Genomic DNA, 23,511 nt, shown 5'->3' on the forward strand with positions numbered 1-23,511 from the left:
GAGGATGTTCCGTGTGCACTTGAGAAGAAAGTGTATTCTGCCACTTTTGGGTGGAATGTTCTGTAAATATCATTTAAATCTATCTGGTCTGTTGTGTTATTTTAAGCTCGTGTTTCCTTATTTATTTTCTGTTTGGATGATCTGTCCATTGGTGTAAGTGGAGTGTTAAAGTCCCCTACTATTATTGTGTTACTGTCGATTTCCCTTTTCACGGTTGTTAGCATTTGCCTTATGTATTGAGGTGCTCCTATGTTGGATGCATAAAGATTAACAATTGTTATATCTTCTTCTTGGATTGATCCCTTGACTGTTATGTAGTGTCCTTCCTTATCTCTTGTAACAGTCTTTATTTGAAAGTCTATTTTATCTGATACGGGTATTGCTACTCCAGCTTTCTTTTTTTTTTTTTTTTTTGTGGTACGCGGGCCTCTCATTGTTGTGGCCTCTCCCATTGCGGAGCACAGGCTCCGGACGCGCAGGCTCAGCGGCCATGGTTCACGGGCCCAGCCGCTCCGCGGCATGTGGGATCTTCCCGGACCGGGGCACTAACCCGTGTCCCCCGCATTGGCAGGCGGACTCTCAACCACTGCACCACCAGGGAAGCCCTCCAGCTTTCTTTTGATTTCCATTTGCATGGAATATCTTTTTCCATTCCTTCACTTTCGGTCTGTATGTGTTCCTAGGTCTGAAGTGGGTCTCTTGTAGACAGCATATATATGGGTCTTGTTTTTGTAGCCATTCAGCCAGTCTGTGTCTTTTGGTTGGGGCATTTCCATTCAAGGTTATTATCAATATGTATGTTCCTATTACCATTTTCTTAATTGTTTGGGGTTTGTTTTTGTGGGTATTTTTCTTCTCTTGTGCTTCCCACCTAGAGAAGTTTCTTTAGCATTTGTTGTAAAGCTGGTTTGGTGGTGCTGAATTCTCTTAGCTTTTGCTTGTCTGAAAAGCTTTTGATTTCTCTATCAAATCTGAATGATATCCTTGCTGGGTAGAGTAATCTTGGTTGTAGGTTTTTCGCTTTCATCACTTTAAATATATCTTGAAGTATACTTCAATGAAATAGTTTGCTTTTAAAAAATAATTATGTCCATGTTCTGTAGCAGAGGTCAGCAAACTCTAGCCCCTGTGTCAAATCCACCCATTACCTGTTTTATAAATAAAGTTTTTTTAAAAAAATATTTATTTATTTATTTATTGTGGTTGCGCTGGGTCTTAGTTGTGGCATGTGGGATCTTTAGTTGCAGCATGCAGACTTCTTAATTGTGGCATGCGGACTCTTAGTTGTGGCATGCAGACTCGTAGCTGTGGCATGCATGCGGGATGTAGTTCCACAACCAGGGATCGAACCCAGGCCCCCTGCATTGGGAGTGTGGAGTCTTATGCACTGGACCACCTGGGAAGTCTCTATAAATAAAGTTTTATTGAGACACAGCCATTCCCATTTCATTTACATACTGTCTATGGCTGTTGATGTGCTACAGTGACAGAGTTAAGTAGTTGTGACAGAGACCAAGTGGGCCACAAACCCTAACATACATACTATTTGGTCTTTTACAGAAGAAAATTTGCTGACTCCTTTTCTATAGCCTGTCACTTTGGGGTTTCATTCAATCCTTCTGCGTATATTAGAGAAGAGTCAGGACTGCTTTTCAAGGAAAATGTCAGCCCTATTAAAAGGCTCTCCTTCAGTCTACTCCCTTGCATAGTTGGGGTGCCTTCTATTAGCTGTATATCTCCTTGGGTTTAGTGCTTTAAGATCCCATACCAGAAGGCCAGCCCCACTCTGCCTTCCAGTGATTGTCAAAGTAATTTGATTTGCTTTGAATTTCCTGTCCTAATTCTGTTTTTAAAAATTCTGGTCATTTGAATTGCAAAAGTAATACAAATCTTTTGTAACATTTCAAATAATAAAGTATCTAAAATAAAATTAATAGTCTCACCACTCCTCTCCAGTCCAGCTCCCTGATGCAATCAGTGTTAGCAATTAGGTATAAATGTTTCCCTACTGTTTTCTTTATTTATAAAAACATATAGAAACCCACCTACTGGGTGTGACATTTTTTGGTCTTTTTTTTTTTTTTAATAAAAATAGGATCACATTTGCTTTTATTCTATTTAACAAGGTGTCGCAGGCATATCTCCCAGTCAATGTGTACAATTTTATTTTATAATTTTTGGTATCTGTACTGTGTTCCTTAATAGAAATACATCCTGATTTTTTCCAACCATTTTCCTATTAATGTACATTCAGATTGCTTCCAGGTTTTTTTTGTTTTTTTTTTTAACTATTACAAATGATGCTGTAATATACTTCTTCATATATTTATGTCTTTATACACTGGCATTTTCATTTCTGGTGGATATATTCCCAGAAGTGGGAGTGCCGGGCTACAGTTTAGATTTTCAAAAATACCAACAGTTGATTTTCCACCACTTTATAATAATTTACAGTCCTCCCCCAATGGTGTTTGAGAGAACTAGATTCCTTACACCCTCGCCAGCTTTGGATGTTACACATATTTTCCATTTTTGCCAATCTGATGGGTAAAAAATAGTATCTCATTGTTCTCATTTGCATTTCCCTGACAAGTGAGCCTGAGCATCTTTTCATATGTTTATTGAATATTTGCATTTCTGCTTCTGTGAATTTCTGTAGCCTTGGCCCATGTTTCTACCAGGTTATTGGTCTTTTCCTTATTAATTTGTAGGATCATTTTATAACCTAAGCATATTAACTCTTTATTAATTATATGGCTGCAAATATTTTCTTTGTTTATCATATGTTTTGCCATGGCTCTGCTTTTGATTAAAAAAAAATTAAATTTCTGCCCACTAGGTTCTTGCTAAGAATATAACTAAAACTGTTAACTTTTCAATTCTTATCAGAATGTCAGCTCTGAGAAATAATATATCTGGAGCTTTATTTAAGCAGTGGTTCTCAAACATTTTCTAATTTAAGTAACCGAACCACGCCCCCCTTTTTTTCCAAATTCATTCTTGGGTTGAAAAAAGAGAAACTGATGTGGTTGAATTGGATCTGGGGGCTCAGATCTCTGCCTGAGAGGGGCCTCTTCCCCTCTCTTCCAGCAGCCCCTGAGACACTGGGGGAACCACTGGTGCTCCATGGAACCTAGATTGAGAATCGATCTTAAAGGCTCTGCAGTCTCTCCATTCATTTCATTAGTTTTCTATCGTGTGTTCTGTAGAATATTAAGTAGGATATTTACAAGTGCTTTGTGAAGAAAGGACTCTGACATTGTTCCATGGCCTGCCAAAATCAGGCACGCTTTCCCTTTTCGAACTAGCTCACACTTGGATTCTTTTGAGATGGAAATGCTAGTGTACCAAGAGACAGAAACTGGACAAAGAGTAACACACACCCTTAATTTCTTTTCATAGGCGATGCCAAAACAAACAGACAGTTATTGCCCTTGCTGCTCCCCGCCATCAGCCAAAGGTGCGACTCTTGTTTTCTGACTGGTCTGAGTAAGTACTGCTCATTTAGCGCTCAGTTATGGGTAGCCAAGGACATGGCTATGGTTATGGGTAACTGAGGGGTCTTATCTGACACCTACAGAGGTGACCAGCAAAGAAGAGGGGTATGCTGACCCCTTTTTAGTTTCTCAGGGGCAGAAATTGTGGGCTCTTAGTGACGGTCCATCACACCTTTCTTCTGCTTTATTTGGAATTTGAGTGACCAATTTCTTTTCCAAAAATCATTTATTTATTTAAAGTCATGCCTAGAAAAAAAGAGCAAAGAGGAGTTTAAATAAAGGTGCTTTAAGGAAGAGATTTGAACATACTACTTTGTTTCCTTCCTAGGTCCTTTTAAGAAGGGACAAAGGAAAGACATATTGGCATACCTTGCTTAAGAATGGCAGTCTGTTCATCTTACCTGTTCTTATGAGAAAGAAAAACTCTTTACAAGTAGGATCAATGGACCTAGGTCCCGTTTGGAGACTGTCCCTAGGTTCTTGCACAACAGTGGGCAAAGGAGCTTGGGAAGTGCTGGATTTCTTTACTGCAGGACTTCTCAGAGCCTTTAAAATGCTAGTGTTCACTGTGAGGTCCCAAGAGGAGGCCATGGGGGGTTTCCCACCTTTCCTTGACTGCAGAACCCTTTGTGGTCAGAGCTTCTCCAGGACTGGTATTCCATCCTATGTCCTTTAGGAAAAGCTGGACTAGATAGCCTTACATTTTTCCATGGATAAAACCAGACTCTCAGAGGACTGCAGCCTTTTATTCCTTTGTTTTGGCCACTTATAGGTTGGCTTGTTTTGAACTTCCCTTAACCTGCATTGAGCATAAACTTGCTATCTTTTTTTTTTTTTTTTTTTTTTGCGGTATGCGGGCCTCTCACTGTTGTGGCCTCTCCCGTTGCGGAGCACAGGCTCCGGATGCGCAGGCCCAGCGGCCATGGCTCACGGGCCCAGCCGCTCCGCGGCATATGGGATCCTCCCAGACCGGGGCACGAACCCGTATCCCCTGCATCGGCAGGCGGACTCTCAACCACTGCGCCACCAGGGAGGCCCTGCTATCATTTTTAATGCCAGGTGGTTGCAATTTTACTAGTAGAAGCTGTGCTTTCCTAAGCAATCAGTTTGCTTATATCCAACACCGTCAGTTTTGTTTCCCTCTTTGCCCATACTGCCGGGATGCTCAAACCAGATTTCTGGGTCACTGCCAATAATGGTATAGAAATCTGTGTTATATATTTTGGGTACCGATCTTATCCTTTATTTCAACATGTTTTCCTGCCTTTTCACTGAATCCCCATTTCCTTGTTTAAAATTTTTTATTATGTTGTATTGATGTATGTAAATAGGCTACCTTCTAATCCTATTTCTGAAATGTAGTGGAGCATAATAATAAGATAAGCACATACCTACATATGTAATCCAACTAGTGTATATTAAATGCTTACCATATGCAAGGTACCCTTTAGGGCCCTGGGGAAATAGAGATGAACACGTTGTGGTTGTCGTCCCCGGTGGACGTACAGTGCTGTTGTTGGTGAAACAGACTAAGTAAATTACCACCATCAACAGGCATAAATAATCACTACAGTACTGTGTGTTAAATTGTAAAAGAAGTAGGTGTAAAGTGCTCTGGACGTTCCAGAGAGACTGAGTAGAGAGAGAGAGACAGGCAGAGCTGCCCCAGGCCCCTGGCTACTGCTCCTGGCTGTCTAGGCCTTTCCAGCATCAACCTCCAGGTACAGGTAGGTGAGAGGGTCTTTGGATGATTCCAGCTGCAGTCTCAAGCCACCCCAGCTAACAGAGTGGAGGGTACCTCTGAGCCCTGCCCAAATGGCAGATGTGTGAGCAAAATAAACTATTGTGGGGTTTTTTTCGGCTGCACTGGGTCTTCGTTGCTGCATGCGGGCTTTCTCTAGTTGCGACCAGCAGGGGCTACTCTTCGTTGCGGTGAGCGGGCTTCTCACGCGGTGACTTCTCTTGTTGCAGAGCACAGACTCGAGGCACGTGGGCTTCAGTAGTTGCGGTGCATGGGCTCAGTAGTTGCGGCGTGCAGGCTCTAGGGCGCACAGGCTTCAGTAGTTGTGGCTCGTGGGCTCTAGAGCGCAGGCTCAGTAGTTGTGGCCCACAGGCTTAGTTGCTCCGCAGCATGTGGGATCTTCCCAGACCAGGGCTCGAAGCCGTGTCCCCTGCATTGGCAGGTGGATTCTTAACCACTGTGCCATCAAGGAAGTCCTGAAATAAACTATTGTTGTTTCGAACTAAAAAGAAAGTGCTGTGGGAACCCAGAGAAGGAGCAAATAACTTTGTGGGGAAGAAGGAGAGGAGGGTTGGGATTGTTTGGCTGAGACTGTGGGTGAGGTTCAGGGTGCTTGCTCACAGCTGGACAGGATCTGCAAATTCGTGTGTCTGGGTCTGTGCATTTTTTGAGAAGAGGCTCCACTGCTCTCATCAGATTCTCAGAAGAGTTCATGACCCACAAAAGGTTAAGATCCATTGCCTTAAAAGGGTGAGGAGACAATCGCCAGGACAACAAAGAATGGAAAAAATGTGCGAAGCCCTGGAAGCCCTGGGGTCTGTTTTGGCAAATATGTAGGGTAGGAGTGACTGAAGATTCACATTCACTCCATCTTCTTTCGTTTGACAAATAATTTCCTGAACACCTACCATGGATCGGGCATTGTGCTTGGCTCAGAAATACAACAGTGAACATGATCTTTTGTCCCTCTGCAGACCTCACAGGCTCCAGAAACCTCCCCAGAAAGCTATCCTAATCCCCATATCTTTTTCCCAATGACCTGGGAGGCAAGCTTAGTCACTGGAACGTACCATGATTTCTTTCTTGGGAAAGAAAAAGCCCCAACAAGGAATGAAAAGACTTCTTTCTAAGTCAAACCAGACAATGGATGCAGTTAATAAAGAAAGCTGGAGAAAAAAAAATGTAGCCACGTGATTCGATGTGCTTTTACTTGACTATGATTTCAATTTAAATCTTGATTGTATACAAACAGCATCTCTCAACACTGAAAACCCGCACCTGTGAAGACTTGTTTTCCTTTTTATCTTTCTCTCTCCCCTCCCTCTTACCTCCCTCCTCCCCCCTGCCCATGCTTTCAAAATTGTTTTCAAGGCATCAGGAGAACTTTATGCTGCAGTCGTGAACTTGATTCTTGGTTTTATCACTGACTCACCGTTCCACGTACTGTACCTCTGATTTTCCATCTCCGAAATGGGTATGATTATACAAGAAAATAATGTCTGTGGAAATTTTAAGAACCTCAGGTGATGAGTTTTGTAGAACTTTCACCAATACACACACACACACACACAGAGTATCTGATTAACCTGTAGGCAGAGTGGGGGTGGCAGAATTTCCTCAGGACAACCTCAGCAGACAGCGTGTGGTTCCCTTACCTATTGATGCATTTGTCTATATGTTTGGTTGAATTATGTTGCTGGATAAACCAGCCTGCAGCCACTTCATACTCACTCTTGAAACACAACACATTCTCTTTCAGGTACAGAGCTTCCAGCTCTGGCTGCTTATGAGTAGGGGAAGGGGAATGGACACGTTCTGTTCCTTGCTCTGTTCCCAGGACACAGGTTCAAGCTTGCCTCCCCCACCCCCATCCCATGAGTTTTATTCTCTGGAAGTCTTCCCTGAACCTTGGCGGACTCAGAGAATCTGTTACCAATGAGCCCTAAACTGGTGTTTCTCACCTCATGTGAAGTTCATATTGTCTATATGTTGCCCATAAAGAGCAATTGTCGCTGGGAAAGTCTTTCTGTGTTGCAGGGGAAGGTAGGGATTTCAGAGGAAGAACAGCTATGCAGTCTAGTGTGGAAACAGCAAAAAGAAACACCAAGGCTCTGAGTTTAAAAGTCAACCATTCTTAAAAATGGTCTCTAGTGGACGTTGGGTACTGTGTCTATTGTTTTTGCTTGCCTATCAGCCATTCTCCTTTCTTCTGGAAAGAGCAACCCAGTCTTGTTTTGGTGATCCATCCTCCCCCGTTGGATGTCATCTTTTTGTTTGTTTGTTTGTTTAAATACAATCAATTGTACAGATTATTTATTTATTTATTTATTTATGGCTGCGTTGGGTCTTCGTTGCTGCACGCGGACTTTCTCTAGTTGCAGTGAGCGGGGGCTACTCTTCGTTGTGGCACGTGGGCTTCTCATTGCAGTGGCTTCTCCTGTTGTGGAGCACGGGCTCTAGGTGCGCAGGCTTCAGTAGTTGTGGCACATGGACTCAGTAGTTGTGGCTCACGGGCTCTAGAGTGCAGGCTCCGTAGTTGTGGAGCACGGGCTTAGTTGCTCCGCAGCATGTGGGATCTTCCTGGACCAGGGCTCAAACCTGTGTCCCCTGCAGTGGCAGGCTGATTCTCAACCACTGCGCCACCAGAGAAGTCCTGGATGTTGTCTTGGTAGTGTCATTAATCAGAGTGCCTTACTCTCCTCTGGCCAAGATATAAGCCCATGACTGTTGCTTGTCCAGATATATTCTCCCAGAAATTTGAGTCTAGAAGGACTCCACAGGGTTGGAGCTCATTCATCCAGGCATCTGTGCCCAGAAGACACTGTCTCTTAGTTCCCCTGGGTCTCCAGAGCTGCTGTGGCCTTCTAAGGACTGTTCTTTGGCTATTACATCTATTCTGTGAATCTCCCTAGGCCCTTCCAATGCATACATTTTTTTCTCTCAAGCTAGTTAGAGTAACCTTCTGCCTCTGGCCATAATGAAGTAACTGGCACCAGACTTGTTTTCTGTCTGTACACAACTAGAAAACTGGACAAAATATATGAAACAACTGGTTTCAGACATCGGGCAACAGGCTGTGCAGAACTGTGAGCCTGAAAGTAAGGACGCAAATGAGTGGGCCTGTGATCACCTTTCTGCCTGGAAGTACTTTTTAGATTGTAGCACAGGAAGGATGATTCTAAACAGAGCATAGTGGCCTCTTTGAGTTGAGGAGACATAGATGATCATATGCAGAGGTTGATGAGGCTGGAATTTGTGCGGCAAAGTTCCAGAGAAGAAGGTACTACATAGATAAACAGTGCCAGAAATCTGTATAAGGAGCCCTTTGAGTCATTGGCTGAATACTGAGTTGCTCAGGCTTTGGATAAAATGCTACAAAGATGGCAAAGAACAACTACTGTGGAAGTATACACTGAATAATTCCCAGAGCTCTTATGGGGTTGGGGGACGTTCAAATTTCAGCAAGCCAGGATGGGAATAACCTATTGAATATCCAGTGCATTCATTAGAGACCACAGTGAGGTCAGACCTTAGTAGTAGGGCTAAACTAGCCTTAGAAGAAAGGCTCCTCTAGATCCATCCCAACAAAGCTTTTCAAAAAGCCTCAAAAAATCAAGCTGACCAGTAAATAACTTAACTTCCCTCCAAAATCAACAATAAAATCTAGACATTCAATTCATAACATTAATAATATCTAGCATCTAATAAAAAATTACTAGACATCTAAGGAAGAAGCATAGAAATGTGAACCATTACCAAGAGAAATATCAGTCACTATAAACAGATTCAAAATGATAAAGATGGTGTAATTAACAGACAAGGACTTTAAAACAGCTATTAGAAATATGTTCAAAGATTTAAAGGAAAACATGAACATAATGAGAAGTGGAAGAAAAAAATTTTAAAGAACCAAAGAAACTTTTAGAAAGGAAGTATACAATATCTAAAATGTAAAATTCACTGGATAGGTTTACATATTAAACAGCATATTAAACATATTCTTAGCATATTAAACAACAGCACATTAAAAGTTGCATAAGAAAAAATTAGTACACATGTTGACACAATAATAGAAGTTAATCAAACTGTAGCACAGGGAGAAAAAAGACTAGGAAAAAAAATGACCACAGCATCAGAGACTCTGAAACAATATTAGATGGCTGACCCTACATGTAATTGGAGTCTCAGTATGGAAGGAGGGCAGAAGTTTGGAGGTACTGATGGTTTCAGGCTCTGCTGGATCCAGGAACTCAGACAATGTCATTGGGAATCTCTCTATCTCTCATCTTTGCTTTCCTTGGTTTTGGCCTCATCCTCAGGCAGGCTGTCCCCAGATAGTGGCAGAGATAGCGTCCAGCAGCTCCAGGCTCATATCCCACTCAGATGCAGATCCAAGAGAAAGTGAATTTCTCTTTCCCCATATTTCAACCATTATTCAGTCTGATTAACCCACTTAGGATCACACACCCATCCCTGAGTAATTCCTGACTCAGATTAGCCAGGTCTGAGTTGTATATCCTCCTTCCAGGGGGGTGGAAGAGAGATGCTCTCCCAAAGATAAATTGGGACGCTGTTACCAAAATATGGTGCCATAGATGTTGAACTGCCAAAAAAAATAGTCAGTTACTACACTTGTATAAAGCACTAAACAATAAGAGCTGTCGAGTACAGCCTCATCCAAGTACAACTTTGCATGTGCCAACTCACTTAATCCTTACAACTGTATCAGGATGGAAGCTCATGAAGGACCCAGCTTTGTGATGGTTTTCTAGTTCCACCTCCCAGCCTTGTGTGACCCAAGGTGGTGCCTCCTGTCCCCAGTCACTTCAGGTACTGCACTATCAACTTTGGGCTTCTTTCCTTCTTTATTTTTGGCCCCTGGGAATTACCCCGATTTCCTTAGAAACTTTGTTATGCATTAACAGTAATTATTCTTTTCAACATCTTTCTATGTGTTTAATAGCAGGATGGTTTTCAGCTCATCTCTCCATTGTACAGATGGATCCCCTATGTATAATGGGTCATCTCCCCATTGTATCAGTGAGGAAACTGAGGCCCAGGGAAGTTAAGTAGCTTACCCCAGGCCACACAGCTAGTAAGTGGCAGAACCAGTATTCAAACCCAGAGCCCGTTTTTTAACGCACCATGCTCTGCTACATCAGTGAATGGTGGCTGGTTAATGAGGTCACACACCTGTGTCTCTGTCTGTGGTAGAGTCTTACCTAGACCTAGGGATCCCAGCTCCTCCCTAGACCCTGGAGTACTTTGAGGCACCATCCTACTTCCTGATAATTACTAAGCCCACAGGAGAGGGAACCTCAATGTTTATGTAAGACACCTTGCAACCAAGATACTATGAATGTTTTCAGTCTGGACAAGGGGAAAGGGGTGGTGGGGAGAAGACCTGGCAGATGGAAACCATGGTGGCTTTGTTAGTTTCCTGTGGCTGCCATACCAAATCCTTGGCGTTCCGTGGCTTGGAGCTGCACAAAGTCCAATCTTCCCCTGTCTTCACCTGGCCTTCCCCTCTGTGTGTCTGTGTGTATGTTCTCTTCTGAGTGTCTAATCTCCCTTTGCCTCACTCTTCTAAGGACACCTGTCATTGAATGTAGGGCCCACCTAGGTAATCCAGGATGACCTCATCTTGAGATCCTTAAGTTTGTTACATCTGAAAAGACTCCTTTTCCAAGTAAGGTCACATACACAGGTTCCAGTGGTTAGGATACAGACATCTCCCTTTTGGGGGGAAGGAGGCACTACTTAACCTACTACTATGGAAAAGCTGCCAAACTTTGTTCCATCTCTGAGCTGTGACCGATGTGGAGAGAGCCACAGGCTTGGCTGAGTGAGTGAGCCGTGGTGGGGTTTTAACAGTGCCTCTTTTATTGTTTTGTACTTTTCTGTTTTGAGGTTTTCTGCCCTCTTTTCTGGAAGGTGCACGATGCTCAGTGCTGGGCTCTGTGGTTATTTTCACCTAACAGCTGTGTTTCCGGCGAGCAGCTGGGGATGCTTCTGACTCAGCAGAACCGTAGCAGTAACCGTCAAGAAGCCGTTCAAGCAAGGCTAGAAATAAAGGAGCAGTTTCTTCCCCCATGTCCCCTCCTCCTTTCACTTCCCCACCCTCGGGGACCTTTTGAAAGTCTCAACAAAGCACTTCTTAAAAAACTCCCACTTCGACCAGTATGCTCAAGGCCTGGCTGAAGGTGGCCCTCAGCTAGGCTTTCTGAAGGCAGATGGATTCCAGAAAGGACTCTGGCAAACCAGCCTGGCTTTGTATGTGGGAGGCCCCTCCCAAGATGCCCACACCCCCTCCCCACACGGCTGTGTCTTACAAGTTTCCCACAGGTCTGAGCAGTGAAAGCAGAGGCGGGCGGGACTTCTGTGGTTTTCCAGGGTGTGGCCACAAGGGCCAGGGTATCTACATTCAGCAGCCCTTCTCTTTTTAAAAGGTAATGATTTCACCCTGGGCCTGGGAGGCAGCTCCAGAGTTTTACCCCCTGGAGAGAGGCCCTGGAAGTCCTGCCTGCAGCAGGAAGGGAACCAGCAGGAAAAAAAAAAATTTGCGTCCTGGAGAGCCAACGTCTGTGCATGCTGGTGCCTGCAGAAGGCTCACGGGAGAGCGAGACAGCTGCATTCTGAGCCTCGTTGCTGCTGTTCCGAGAAAGAAAGGAACAAATAAATTTAGCTCCATCCTACGCATCCTTCACAGCTGCTTATTGACCAAACAGAAGGAGGCCTCTATTTCAACCCTGGCTTCTCAGCTTCTTTGCCTGATGAGGTCTGCCACCGCCCTTTACCAGGGGCCTTTCTAGGAGGTGACTGACCCCCGCCGCCTTTAGCTCTCGACTAGAGGCTGTACAAGGAGCTCAATTTCAGGGTTTGAGGTGCCTTTTGCCATCCTGAAACAAAATGGCGGCCGGTAAATGTTTCCACCTGGGCCTCGGCTACTGGACTTCCTAATGTATTTCTTTGCAAGGCAGAACGTGGGGAAGGCTTGACTGCTCAGAGGCCAGCCTGTCGTTCCCAGAGCCATTAGTTTAATAGCACCATTTGTGGAAATAAAGAACTCGCTGACTGGGTTTGCAAGTTAAGAGACTGGAACGAAGTGCTGAAGAGGTTTCATGGGGCTCACCAGCTTGGAGGGGTTCCTCTGGGACCGGAGCAGACTGTGGACTTCGAGTCAGACAGATCTGGGTTCAAGTCCTAGCTCCGCTACCTAAGAGCAGAATGCTTCTGGGCAGAGAGGGCTTCCTCCTCACCTGGAAGTGAGGTGTTGGCCACGATGTTAAGCCTCTCTGAGCCTCGTGAAACAGCAGTAATGATACAGGGTTGTCGTGACATGACATCATGTACTGAACATGCCCGGCCCAGTTCTTGGTGTTCCAGGGTGGCACTAAGTCCGTCTGCTTCACCTGCCTAAGCCTGATCCCTTGCCTTCTGGCCACAGCATCCGACTCTTTTCTGTAAAGATTTTGGGCTCACCTTACTCTCAAACTCTGGAGGTGAGTTCGTGGCCCAGGACTGATCATGGAGAATCTCACACACCCCTGGCCATAGTGATTAGTTCCTGGATGTTCACAGGACCCAAGCTGAGATCATCAGAGCCAACTTCAGGGATGTTGGTGGAATTATTAGGATGGAGAAAATCTTTCTGCTGGGTTTCTAAGTGGCCAAATTTTAAACATGGTGATGGTGGTTGATCTCTTTATGTAAAGGAAGGAAGAATCTCCCTGAGAATAAAGCCAACACAGAAGAAAGCAAACAAACCGACAAACAGACTGTGTTCTGACCATTTGAGGCGCTTGATTTAGCCATGCCTGAAGCCATCATCCCATGATCGTTCCAGTTAATATGAGTCAATACATTCCTTTTTTGATTTAAGCCAGTCTGAGTTAGGTTCTATCTCTTGCAATCAGATGAATCCTAAGTATTACACAGCTCAGTACATATCTTTTTGTATTTGAATTTACTTGTGGCCTCATCCAGAACCAAGAGGTATGCAGATGACTGCTCACTGCCACCTCCAGGAGTGAGAGTCTCTACGTTCTGGCATGCTGATTTCCTTTGGGCCTCTCTTGCAGATAGCGAGGCAATATAGTGTAGGAAAAAGGAAGGAGTTTTAGGGTAAAACAGATTGAGCTCAAATCTCTTCTTCATCATTTATGAGCTCAGAGACCTTGGGCAAGTAACTTATTCCCTGTGATCCTCTGTCTTCTCACCTGTGGAATGGGATAATACTACTACTGCTGAGTTGCAGTGTGTATGGGGACTAGATTCTAAAGCCAGGGTGAAGGCAAAAACATACCTGAAAATCTGATAGGCTGCCCTCCCCCTGAAGGGTTGAGAAACCTTGTTCTAGAATCACACTTAGTGAAGACAGCTGTTCATCACAGGAAAGGCTCCCAGGATTGGAGACTGCAGATGAGCAGGTCCATATATTCCACTTCCATGCTTCCTGTGTGACAAGTCCACATGCAGACAAGACAGGGGGCATTGTCCACACCCTTTCAATGATTTTGATTTAAGCCAGTCTGAGTTAGGTTCTATCTCTTGCAATCAGATGAATCCTAAGTATTACACAGCTCAGTACATATCTTTTTGTATTTGAATTTACTTGTGGCCTCATCCAGAACCAAGAGGTATGCAGATGACTGCTCACTGCCACCTCCAGGAGTGAGAGTCTCTACGTTCTGGCATGCTGATTTCCTTTGGGCCTCTCTTGCAGATAGCGAGGCAATATAGTGTAGGAAAAAGGAAGGAGTTTTAGGGTAAAACAGATTGAGCTCAAATCTCTTCTTCATCATTTATGAGCTCAGAGACCTCTCTGACCTTTCACCTCTCTTCTTTTTGGCCAGCGGTGCATGGCTGAATTGGTGTAAGTCAGCGCTTGCGGGGTGTGCAGTCCCGCTCCTGCCTCACAGAGTTGCTGCGAGCATCCGAGAGGCCCTTGTGTAGAATGGGCTTTGCACAGAGCGAACCCTTAGACATCAGACTTGGTACTTGTATGATTTTCACACGTAGCGCAAACCTTGTGCACAGTAAGTGTTCAGCATGGGTCTTCTGAACTGCCTTAAATTCGGAATGAGAGCCCCCAGTCTTGTGGGGAGGAGGTGACAGTTCCAAGGGAGTCTTGACACGCATGGTTCTTGTCTGAACTTGCAGCTCTGACAGGGCCTCTCACCACCACCTGCTTCAGTAGCTGTCACCCCTCTTGTGCTTTTCCCAGCCCTCAGCCCCAGCACACGGAACATGGGATCAGTTTGCTTGGAGACCACACTCTGGCCCCCAGCCCCAGCTCCTGCCCTTGACCGTCATCCAGTCCCTTTATCTCTTGGAGCCTCAGTTTCCTCCCAGTTAAAACAGGGATCCTAACCCCCAGCTCTTCACGAGATCGTCTGTCAGGGCTTACTTAAGTGCACCAGACTTACACCTGGGCACCACAGACCTGAGATTCAGTCTGTGGGCTTGTTTTTTTTTTTGGCCTAAATATTTTCTCTTAAATATTTGAATTACATATTTTCTAGTATTTTCAATTGAGGAACAATTTACATAATATGAAATTATCCATTTTAAAGTGAACAATTCGGTGGCATTCAGTACAGTCACAATCTTGTGCAACTGCCGCCTTGATTTAGTTCTAAAAAACTTTCATCACCCAAAAGGAAGTCCCATACCCATTATTCATTCATCCCCATCCCCCTCTCCCCCCAGCCCCTGGCAACCAGTAATCTGCTTTCTGTCTCTATAGATTTGCCTATGTTGGATACTGTATATAAATGGAATCATACACTATGTGACCATTTGTATCTGGCTTCTTTCATTTAGCATCATGTTCTTGAGGTTCATCCATGTTGTAGCCTCTGTCAGTACCTCATTCCTTTTTATAGCCAAATGATATTCCATTGTACGGATAGACCACAGTTTGTTTATGCACTTAGCCATTCATGGACTCTGGGTTGTTTCTACCTTTTGGCTATTTGTGAATAATGCTGCTATGAACATGCTTGTAGATGAGCTAGTTTGAGCACCTGCTTCCAGTTCTTTTGGGCACATAACGAGGAGTGGAATTGCCGGGACACATGGTAATTCTATGTTTAACTTTTTGAGAAACCACCACTTTGTTTTCCACAGTGTCTGGGCCACTTTTTATTCCCACCACCAAAGTATGAGTATTCCAATTTCTCCACATCCTCCCCAACACTTGTTACTTCCCATATTATTTCTTTTATGATAGCATCCTAGTTGGTATGATGCGGTACTCATTATGGTTAGATTAGATAGTAGCAGGTAAAAGGAAAGGATTTCGCATGAAAATCCAGAGCAACAGCTTCTCTTGAGAAAGGAAAGAGCTGTCAACACTGGGACTGCATTCGGGAGAAGGCAGGCATTGTCTGAAGCTCAGTGGCAGCTTCCCCTTCAGCTGGGGTGTCCCTTCCGGGTCCTCCACAGGCCTCAGCCCGCCCTAGCATTTCCCCAACTCTCAGTCAGCTGCTGCTTCTCATCACACTCCACCGCTCTTTTTCTTAAAGAAGAAACCGGCGCCCATGTCTCCATCAAAAGTGAGGAAAAAGAGACTTGGAGAGCCCTGTTGTTTTGAAGTAGAGGAAGACCAGCAGTTCTCTGTGGAAGTGTTTCATATGCGCCTGCGTCATTTACTCATTTCTGCCTCCTGGTCCCCGTGGGCATCTGAGCGGGTGACACACCCACAGCTAGCTCTGTCCACTGTCCTTCCTTAGGGGTGGTGGGGAGGGTAGAGCAATGGCATGGGGACTGTGCCCTTCTCCCAGGCTGACGCACCCAGGCCAGCCTGGGCCTTCCTGGGCTCATACACATGTGGTCCTTCTGCCTGGAACTTTCTGTCCTGCTCTTCCCCACCCAGCCCAACTCTGGTCCTTCTCCAGGTCTTAGCGTAAGCGCTGTTTTCTCCAGAGTCTTCTCTGCTGCTCCAGAGCACATCAAGTATCTCTGCTGTGTGTCCTTGCAAGACCCGGGACTCCCCCCAGGTCCTCAGCACAATTATCACTCATCTATCCCTTACAGGATTTCTTCCCTTTGTAAAATGTGGACCCCGATGCACACATGCATAGATTCACACGTCCCGGTTTAGGCCACAGGCCCAGTGCTTGTCCATCCCAGACCCATCTCGTGCCTGCCTTCTTCTAGGGCTGCCGCTCTCCCTGCTTCCCGCAGGCAGAGACTCCAGTGTGCACAACATAAACTTTCCAACCCACTTTCCAGTGCTTATGAAACATGCATAATGTTGTTCTTTGGGCGTGTGTGTTTTAAATTTATGTCACTGGGGTTGTATCATAAATCTCAGTCTAGTTCCTACTTTTTTCATCTCACGCTATGTTTTTAAGATCTATCCATGGTGATATATGCAAATCCAGTGTATTATTTCTGCCTGATGCATATTATTCCATGATCTGCATTTATCGAATGTAGTTTATCTATTTCACCTGTCATGGACAGGTAGGTCACCTCTGGCTCCTTGCTGTGACAAACCTGGCCTCCACCAACATCCTCATGCGTGTCTCCTTGTCATTCTAGGCAGGGGTGTCTCTAGGATACACACCTGGGAGAGGCACTGCTGTTTCATAGATTGTTATGGGTTGAACTGAGTACCCCCCGCAAAGGTACATTTGAAACCCTAACCAAGAGTACCTCAGGATGTGACCTTGTTTGGAAACAAGGTTGCTGCAGGTGTAATTAGCTAAGATGAGGTCATATTGGAGTAGGCTGGACCCTTAATCCAGTCTGACTGGTGTCCTTATAAGAAGAGGGAAAACAATGTGAGAAGACTAAGGCAGGAATTCAAGTAATGTAGCTGCAAGCCAAGGAGCACCAAGGATTGGCAGCCATCGTCAGAAACTAGGATGAGGCAAAGAAGGATTCTACCCAGAGTGTCAGTGGGAGCGTGACCCTGCTGACATACAGCCTAGGTCTGCATTCATAAGCTTCTCTGAACATTTGGAACTTAGAACTTTCTCTTGATGATGAATACTGGTAATTTGGATCACTCTCATTTACAAACACACTACATCCATCCATCCATCCATCCATCCATCCATCCACTATCTGTACATCCATCCATCATCTGTCCGTTAATCCATCCATCTATCCATCCATCCATTTATTTCTCCATCCGTCTATCCATCCATCCATTATCTATACATCTATCTGTCATCCATTCATCCACCTATTTATCTATTATTCATCCATCCCTCCCTCCCTCCCTTCATCCATCTGTCTATCCATCATCCATCCATCCTCTCATACCACAGATTTTTACTGGGTGCCTGCTCAGTTCTGGATTCACAGTAACGAACAAGACAAACAGTTCTTTGCCCTCATGGAACTCATCATTAGTGGGGAAGACAGACATTAAACTAACAATTATTTAGATACAGGTGTGATAAGCTCTGTAAAGGACAAATATAGTGCCTGTGAGAGCAGAGAATGGGGGGACTTGGCATAGCCTGGGGGTCATGGAAGACTTCACTGCAAAGGTGACATTGAAGCTGATGCCTGAAGGATGGGTAGGGATTGGCCAGAGGAAACATGGGCAGGAAGGGCCTCCCACACAGAGAACAGGTGTGCATAGTTTGAGATTGGAAAGCATTTGATGCTTGTAAAGAAGTAAAAGAAGGTCAGCATAGCTGGAGTGGAGGGAGGGTGGGAAAATGCCTGAGACGTGGCTCAACAATTGGCTGAGCCAGTATCCCTGAGTGTCCCCTAGGGACTCGTGCATCGGCAGGGAAGAGCCCCACAGTAGATGAGGAGTAGGAATTACTTCCGTCCACATGGCTCACTTCAAAACCAGCTCCCTTAGTTTGCTGACTAAGAAATGGGCTTAACAATATCCACTCCATAAAAGAGGTGAGCAATAAAACAGTACTCCAGAAATGCCTCAAGGCACCTAGGAAAAAACAAAACAATTGCATAAATCCATTCATTTTTGCCATTATTTTAAAAATCCCACAAGTTAGGAACGCACACAGCAAAAACAAAGGAAATGGCTACCCTTAGCATTTACCTGGTTCTGGTCTTTCTTGGGGACTAATATATGGCTTTTAGAGGCTTGTCTCATTTATCCTAGAGCAGGACTATGACGTGATAAAGGTGGATCATTACAGATGAGGCAGCGAAGGAGTTGAGAGGTTAAGTTACCTGCTAAGGTCACGCCACGAGACGGGGAAAGACGTCGGGGAAGAAGACAGGCTTCCTGCCGCTCGGTGCATTGCCAGATCCCTTACAGCCCGACCAGGGAGGAATTGCTTCTCTCCATAAGTGGGAATACCACTGAGAGCGAATTTCTCCCCACTAGATCCACAGAATGGAGAAGGGCACTTGACCTGGAGGCTTGTTGCAGGGGTGGTCTGTCGTGCAGACGGTGAAAACTGTCAGGGAGCCGTCCTATTTCCCTTTCTCTTGGGCTGCTCCTGTCCAGAGAGAGAGAGAGAGAGAGAGAAAGGGAGCCCCCGTCAAGGCTGGAAGAGCTGGCCTGCAACACATCCACTCAGGGCTGTCAATACTTGGGTTTTACGGACACCCAGATTCAGAGGCAATAGCTTAGTGCCTCTTCATCGATTTAACTATCATTTCAGGTCCATAGCTCACAGCTAGAAACCAGCCTGCATAAAACCTCACATTATGGTGCTTCTCTTCTTCTTAAGGACACTACATTCCATTAAGAAAACCAAACTATTCGAGGCAGGCTTGATGGATGAGCCTGATGTTATTATCTCGCTGAACAATTACAGGGCCAACCTCTTAGAGGGAGACTCCCCAGTACACACGTAGGATTTGGTCGACGAGATGTGCAGAATGGGGGGAAGGGCTGGGAAGACAGAGGGCAGGCCAGCAAGCCCAGGCGCTCAACCCTTTAGTGTGCATCCAAGTTTACTCTCAGAAGTCCTTAGGGAATTGTGCTGCAGAGAGAAACCTTTCTTCTGACCTAATTTCAGAGTCCAAACAATGAAAATTAATTACTGAACAAGTATGGATTAAGTGCCTGCTCCATCTAGATGCTGGGCTAGACAGCAGGGACATTTAGAAGCTTTAAGCTATGGTGTGGTCTGAATGTTCTCAGCATCCCACTCAACATGCTGCTCTGGGTGTTCCCTGCCTGTTTGATCCAGAGAATGAAACCTATTTGTTATCTGTGGTCTGGGAGTTCAGAGAGTGGTCAAGCGAGGCTCTTTGATAAGGTGGAATGGGCTAGGCTTTGAAGGACAGGCAGAATAGAGTTGAGGGGATTGGGGTGTCTGGTAAGGCAGTATTTTGAGACAGTCCAGTTTTCATCCATCTCCATCTTCCATCCATGGACATCTTAGCTTATCTGGGACATTGGTGAGGCCACTTAAGGGCAGGCTTGTAGACATCTGCTTTGCAGACACACAACAGAGCACACACATGGAGCACGCACACACACAAACACACAGAGTATATCTATTCTGGGCATGCTCATTAGCAGCTAACTTTAATCTTCTTTAACGCTTGCATCTCAAATCCCAAATACTTTAGTGTGTGCTGTCTATGAACACACACCAAAAATAGTTCTGGGTAGATAAACACATTGAGCCAAGAGGCTGTCTGATTGCAGTTTGAGTTGCGTGAAGTCACTGCCTCCCAGATCCCTTCAGTGCGGCCGAGGAAGGAATATTCACACAGAACATCAATAAATAACTCACCTGAACCACACCTCCTCCCGCCCCCTGTGGCCAGCAGCGCATGCAGCTCACCACCCGCTGCGGGAAAGCGAGATGCTGTGTCCCTCGGCCTTCGGCAGGATGTGTCTGCTTGAGGGTCTGACCATGTGGCTGAAACTCACTGTTTCTTGTGCCCAATTCACCCCCTGCATTGCACAGCTCTTGCAATTAGGTGTGCAATGGCTGCAAACTTGCATCGATGAAAGAGTTGATGAACGTCAGTGAAAAGGAAAAGTTGACGGTGCCTTTCTGCCATCTGCCTCGTTCCTTCCACATTGCCAAGTACCTGATGCTGGCTGCTGACTTGATATATTCATCGTCACAAGAATTTAAAAGTTAAGAAAAAAAGAAAAAAATTACAGGAGTGTACAGCCTTGTCCCCGTCCACCACCCACAAAAGGAAGGACCCAGTGTCATTTTGTAGTGGGTGAATGCTGGCCCCCCGCAAAAGGTATGTCCATATCCTGACCCCCCAGAACCTGTGAATGTGACTTTATTTAGAAAAAGTGTCTTTCCGGATGTAATTAAACTAAGGATCTTGAAATGAGATAATCCCAGATTTATCTGGTTTGGCCCTAAATCCGATGACAAATGTTCTCATGAGACACACAGAGGACAGACCCACAGGCAAAGGCCATGTGAAGACAGAGGTAGGAAGTGGAGTTGTGTGGCCACAAGCACAGGAATGCTAACAGCCACCAGGAACTGGAAGAGGCAAGGAGCAAAAATCTTCCCTGGAGCCTCTGGAAGGAGCACAGCCTTACTGCCACCTTGATTTTGGACTTCTGGCCTCCAGAACTGTGAGAGAATAAATTCTTATTGTTTTAAGCCATGAAGTTTATGGTGATTTGTTTTGGCAGCCCTAGGAAACTCATACACATTTCTTACTGCATTAATGGAAAAGCGGGCCAAGTTAAAAAAAAAAAAAAAAAAAAAGAAGAAGAAGAATGGAGAAGCCAATAGGATTTAAATAACAAGTTGCATTTATGGGGCACTTAACATGCCAGGTTCCTGCTCAAATTAGAGTGACAGAACTGAGTTTGTACCCGGCAAGGTGAGCCCCAGCGCTCATGCTTTTAGCCAGCTACCCTATACTTCTGGAAAAGAGTGGGAGCTGTATTTGGAAAGGGAGATGGGAGGGGAAGTGAGAAAAGTTAGATCTGAAAGAGAGTTGGGGAGAATTTGAGAGAGACGTGGGGGCCAGGTGCTGTGGAGGAGAAGTACAAAAGTTCCGAAGTTTTGCTTTACATTATAAATAGGATTTTTGGGGTGTTCCCTGAGAAGTTTGGTAAAGATTTAAATTGCTCCCCAGTTAAGTTTTTTTCTTTAAGAAAAAAATTTTACATGACATCATGACGAGACTTGCTTATGTGTTACCTGTGTTTTATACAAGTTACATTTTCACTCGTTTGACATTTCTTTATTCCCTGTGCTCTGGCTTATCTGCCAAAATCTGTGCTAGGTGCTGGGCAGACTTGCAGGTAAATGAGAACCAGACCCTGTCCTGGGGTGCTCAGCTCATGAGGTGGGCAGGGTCCAACAGACGAAGGTCCTTGAGTTTGGACATCATTCTGTGGGCAGTAGGAGATTTTGCGCAGGGGACGAAATTGAGAGAGAGTGAGAACTGGCTCTGTGTTCCCCAGGCCGCTGTGAATCCCTGCCCCCTCTGACCTTTAGCAGCTGGTGGCTAAGTGGATAGACTGATAAACTTTCTAGACTACTGAGGATTAAAGAGTTTCCCATTAAGGTAACACCATCGGATTTTAACTTTTTTTTTTTTTTGGCTGAGCCGCGCAGCTTGCAGGATCTCAGTTCCCTGATCAGTGATTGAACCCAGGCCCTTGGCAGTGGAAGTGGGGAGTCCTAGCCACCGGACCACCAGGGAATTCCCAACATCATCAAATTTTAAAAGTTTTTTTTTTCTCTAGGCTTTTTTAGTATGGGGTGGGGAGGGAATGGGAAATGGGGCATGGAGTGATGGTGACTGACTTTCTTCAAATCTTATTGCCTTGATGGCCCCTACTGAACCCAGTTGTAAGGTTGGTCCTGGCTTTCAGAAAATATTTGCCTTGACAATACAGACAAAACCAGTTTCTATTCATCTTTGCGATTACATGGGAGTCACGTGGGAGGTAATAGTACAGCTCTACAGTTAATAGAGTTCAGACCATGATCAGAAATTAACCTTGAAAGCCCTTGGAGAGACGTTACATTGGAGGCTGTCGTGGTTTCCTGCAGTCAGTCCAGCATAGCTGGGTTTCTGCAGCACTGGAGAAGGTTGTTGATTGCTCAGTTAAGCACCAGATGAAGCTGGCCAAATTTTAGAGGCTGTATTATATGAAAACAGCAGATATTTAAGCACTGGACTCATGCTAAGGGCTGAGAGGTGCTTGGAGCTGAGACTACTGCACGGACCCCAAAGAAGAAAGGCAGGTGAACCCTTGCCTGGCACTTACATGTATTTATTCTATCTTTTCTCTCGTTATCATATTATTGTTATTATTACTATTCTGCTGAGTCCCTATTGTTGAATGAATGTACAGAACACGATTGCACACATTGTAGGACTAGACTATAGTAGAAAGTTTTCTTAAAAGTTCTTGCCCTGGGCTTCCCTGGTGGCGCAGTGGTTGAGAGTCCGCCTGCCGATGCAGGGGACGCGGGTTCGTGCCCCGGTCCGGGAAGATCCCACATGCCGCGGAGCGGCTGGGCCCGTGAGCCATGGCCGCTGAGCCTGCGCGTCTGGAGCCTGTGCTCCTCAACGGGAGAGGCCACAACAGTGAGAGGCCCGCGTACCGCAAAAAAAAAAAAAAGTTCTTGCCTTTCACTATGAGAGTTATCCTTTCTCAGAATAAATTTGGCCGGCTTAGCTGTCCGTGTGGCTCTGCCGAGGGATTACAGTCTTCCAGCCAAGTTGGGTCTTGTCCACAGTGATCCAGAAGCCAATTTTCTGAATAAATCACAAAAATGCTCCAGAGTTGGTATATTTACCCGAAAGCTCATCTTCTCTTGCTATGCACACATAATAGTTGTGAATGTACTTTGCATTTTGCAGTATTTTATATAGTGTGGCATTTCCCAAAGCGTGATCTGTGGAACACCAGGGTGGCGGGGTGTTCTGTGGAACAAGAGTTTCATGGGTGGAATACGGTTGGAAACTACCTGCTTTTGGATGTGTATTCACACGTCAACTGAGTCTAAAGTAAAGACATCTGGGTAACTTGGTTTAATGCAGCACTGGCCAAATTTGGTTGCCCGTGGAATCACCCTATTTGGTGCACTCTGGCAACAAGAAGCACAGGGGAGGAGCAGGGCAAGAGGTGGCCAGGCCCGCCCTGGGTTTCTCAGGCCCTGGCGCAAAATTGAGTTGGAGGGTGGGAGACTAAGCTGGATGTTTTATACTGGCCAGACCTGGACGGGACTTGTTAATATTGGAAACTGGCCAGAAAGCTATAGGATATGCCCAGGATGCCACTAAGGGCTGGGAAAGGGAGATTTGTAAGAGTATGGCTGATAACTGTCTTTGGAGGAAAATTCAACCCTTTTCTGTTTGTACCCATTG

At 45.2% G+C, this 23,511-nt stretch overlaps 1 protein-coding gene across 3 annotated transcripts in view; it reads left to right on the forward strand.

Moving 5' to 3' along the window:
• SPRING1 (SREBF pathway regulator in golgi 1) overlaps positions 1-23,511 on the forward strand; it is a 223,297-nt gene that overhangs the window by 124,500 nt on the left and 75,286 nt on the right. For all 3 annotated transcript variants that reach the window (XM_082640491.1, XM_082640487.1, XM_082640494.1), the window contains one exon: positions 3,403-3,460. In XM_082640491.1, the coding sequence (XP_082496617.1) occupies positions 3,403-3,460 (58 nt within the window). The remainder of the gene's footprint in view (positions 1-3,402; positions 3,461-23,511) is intronic.

This window comes from Mesoplodon mirus, assembly GCF_964341445.2.
Source record: "Mesoplodon mirus genome assembly, chromosome: 13".
Lineage (NCBI taxonomy): Eukaryota > Metazoa > Chordata > Mammalia > Artiodactyla > Ziphiidae > Mesoplodon > Mesoplodon mirus.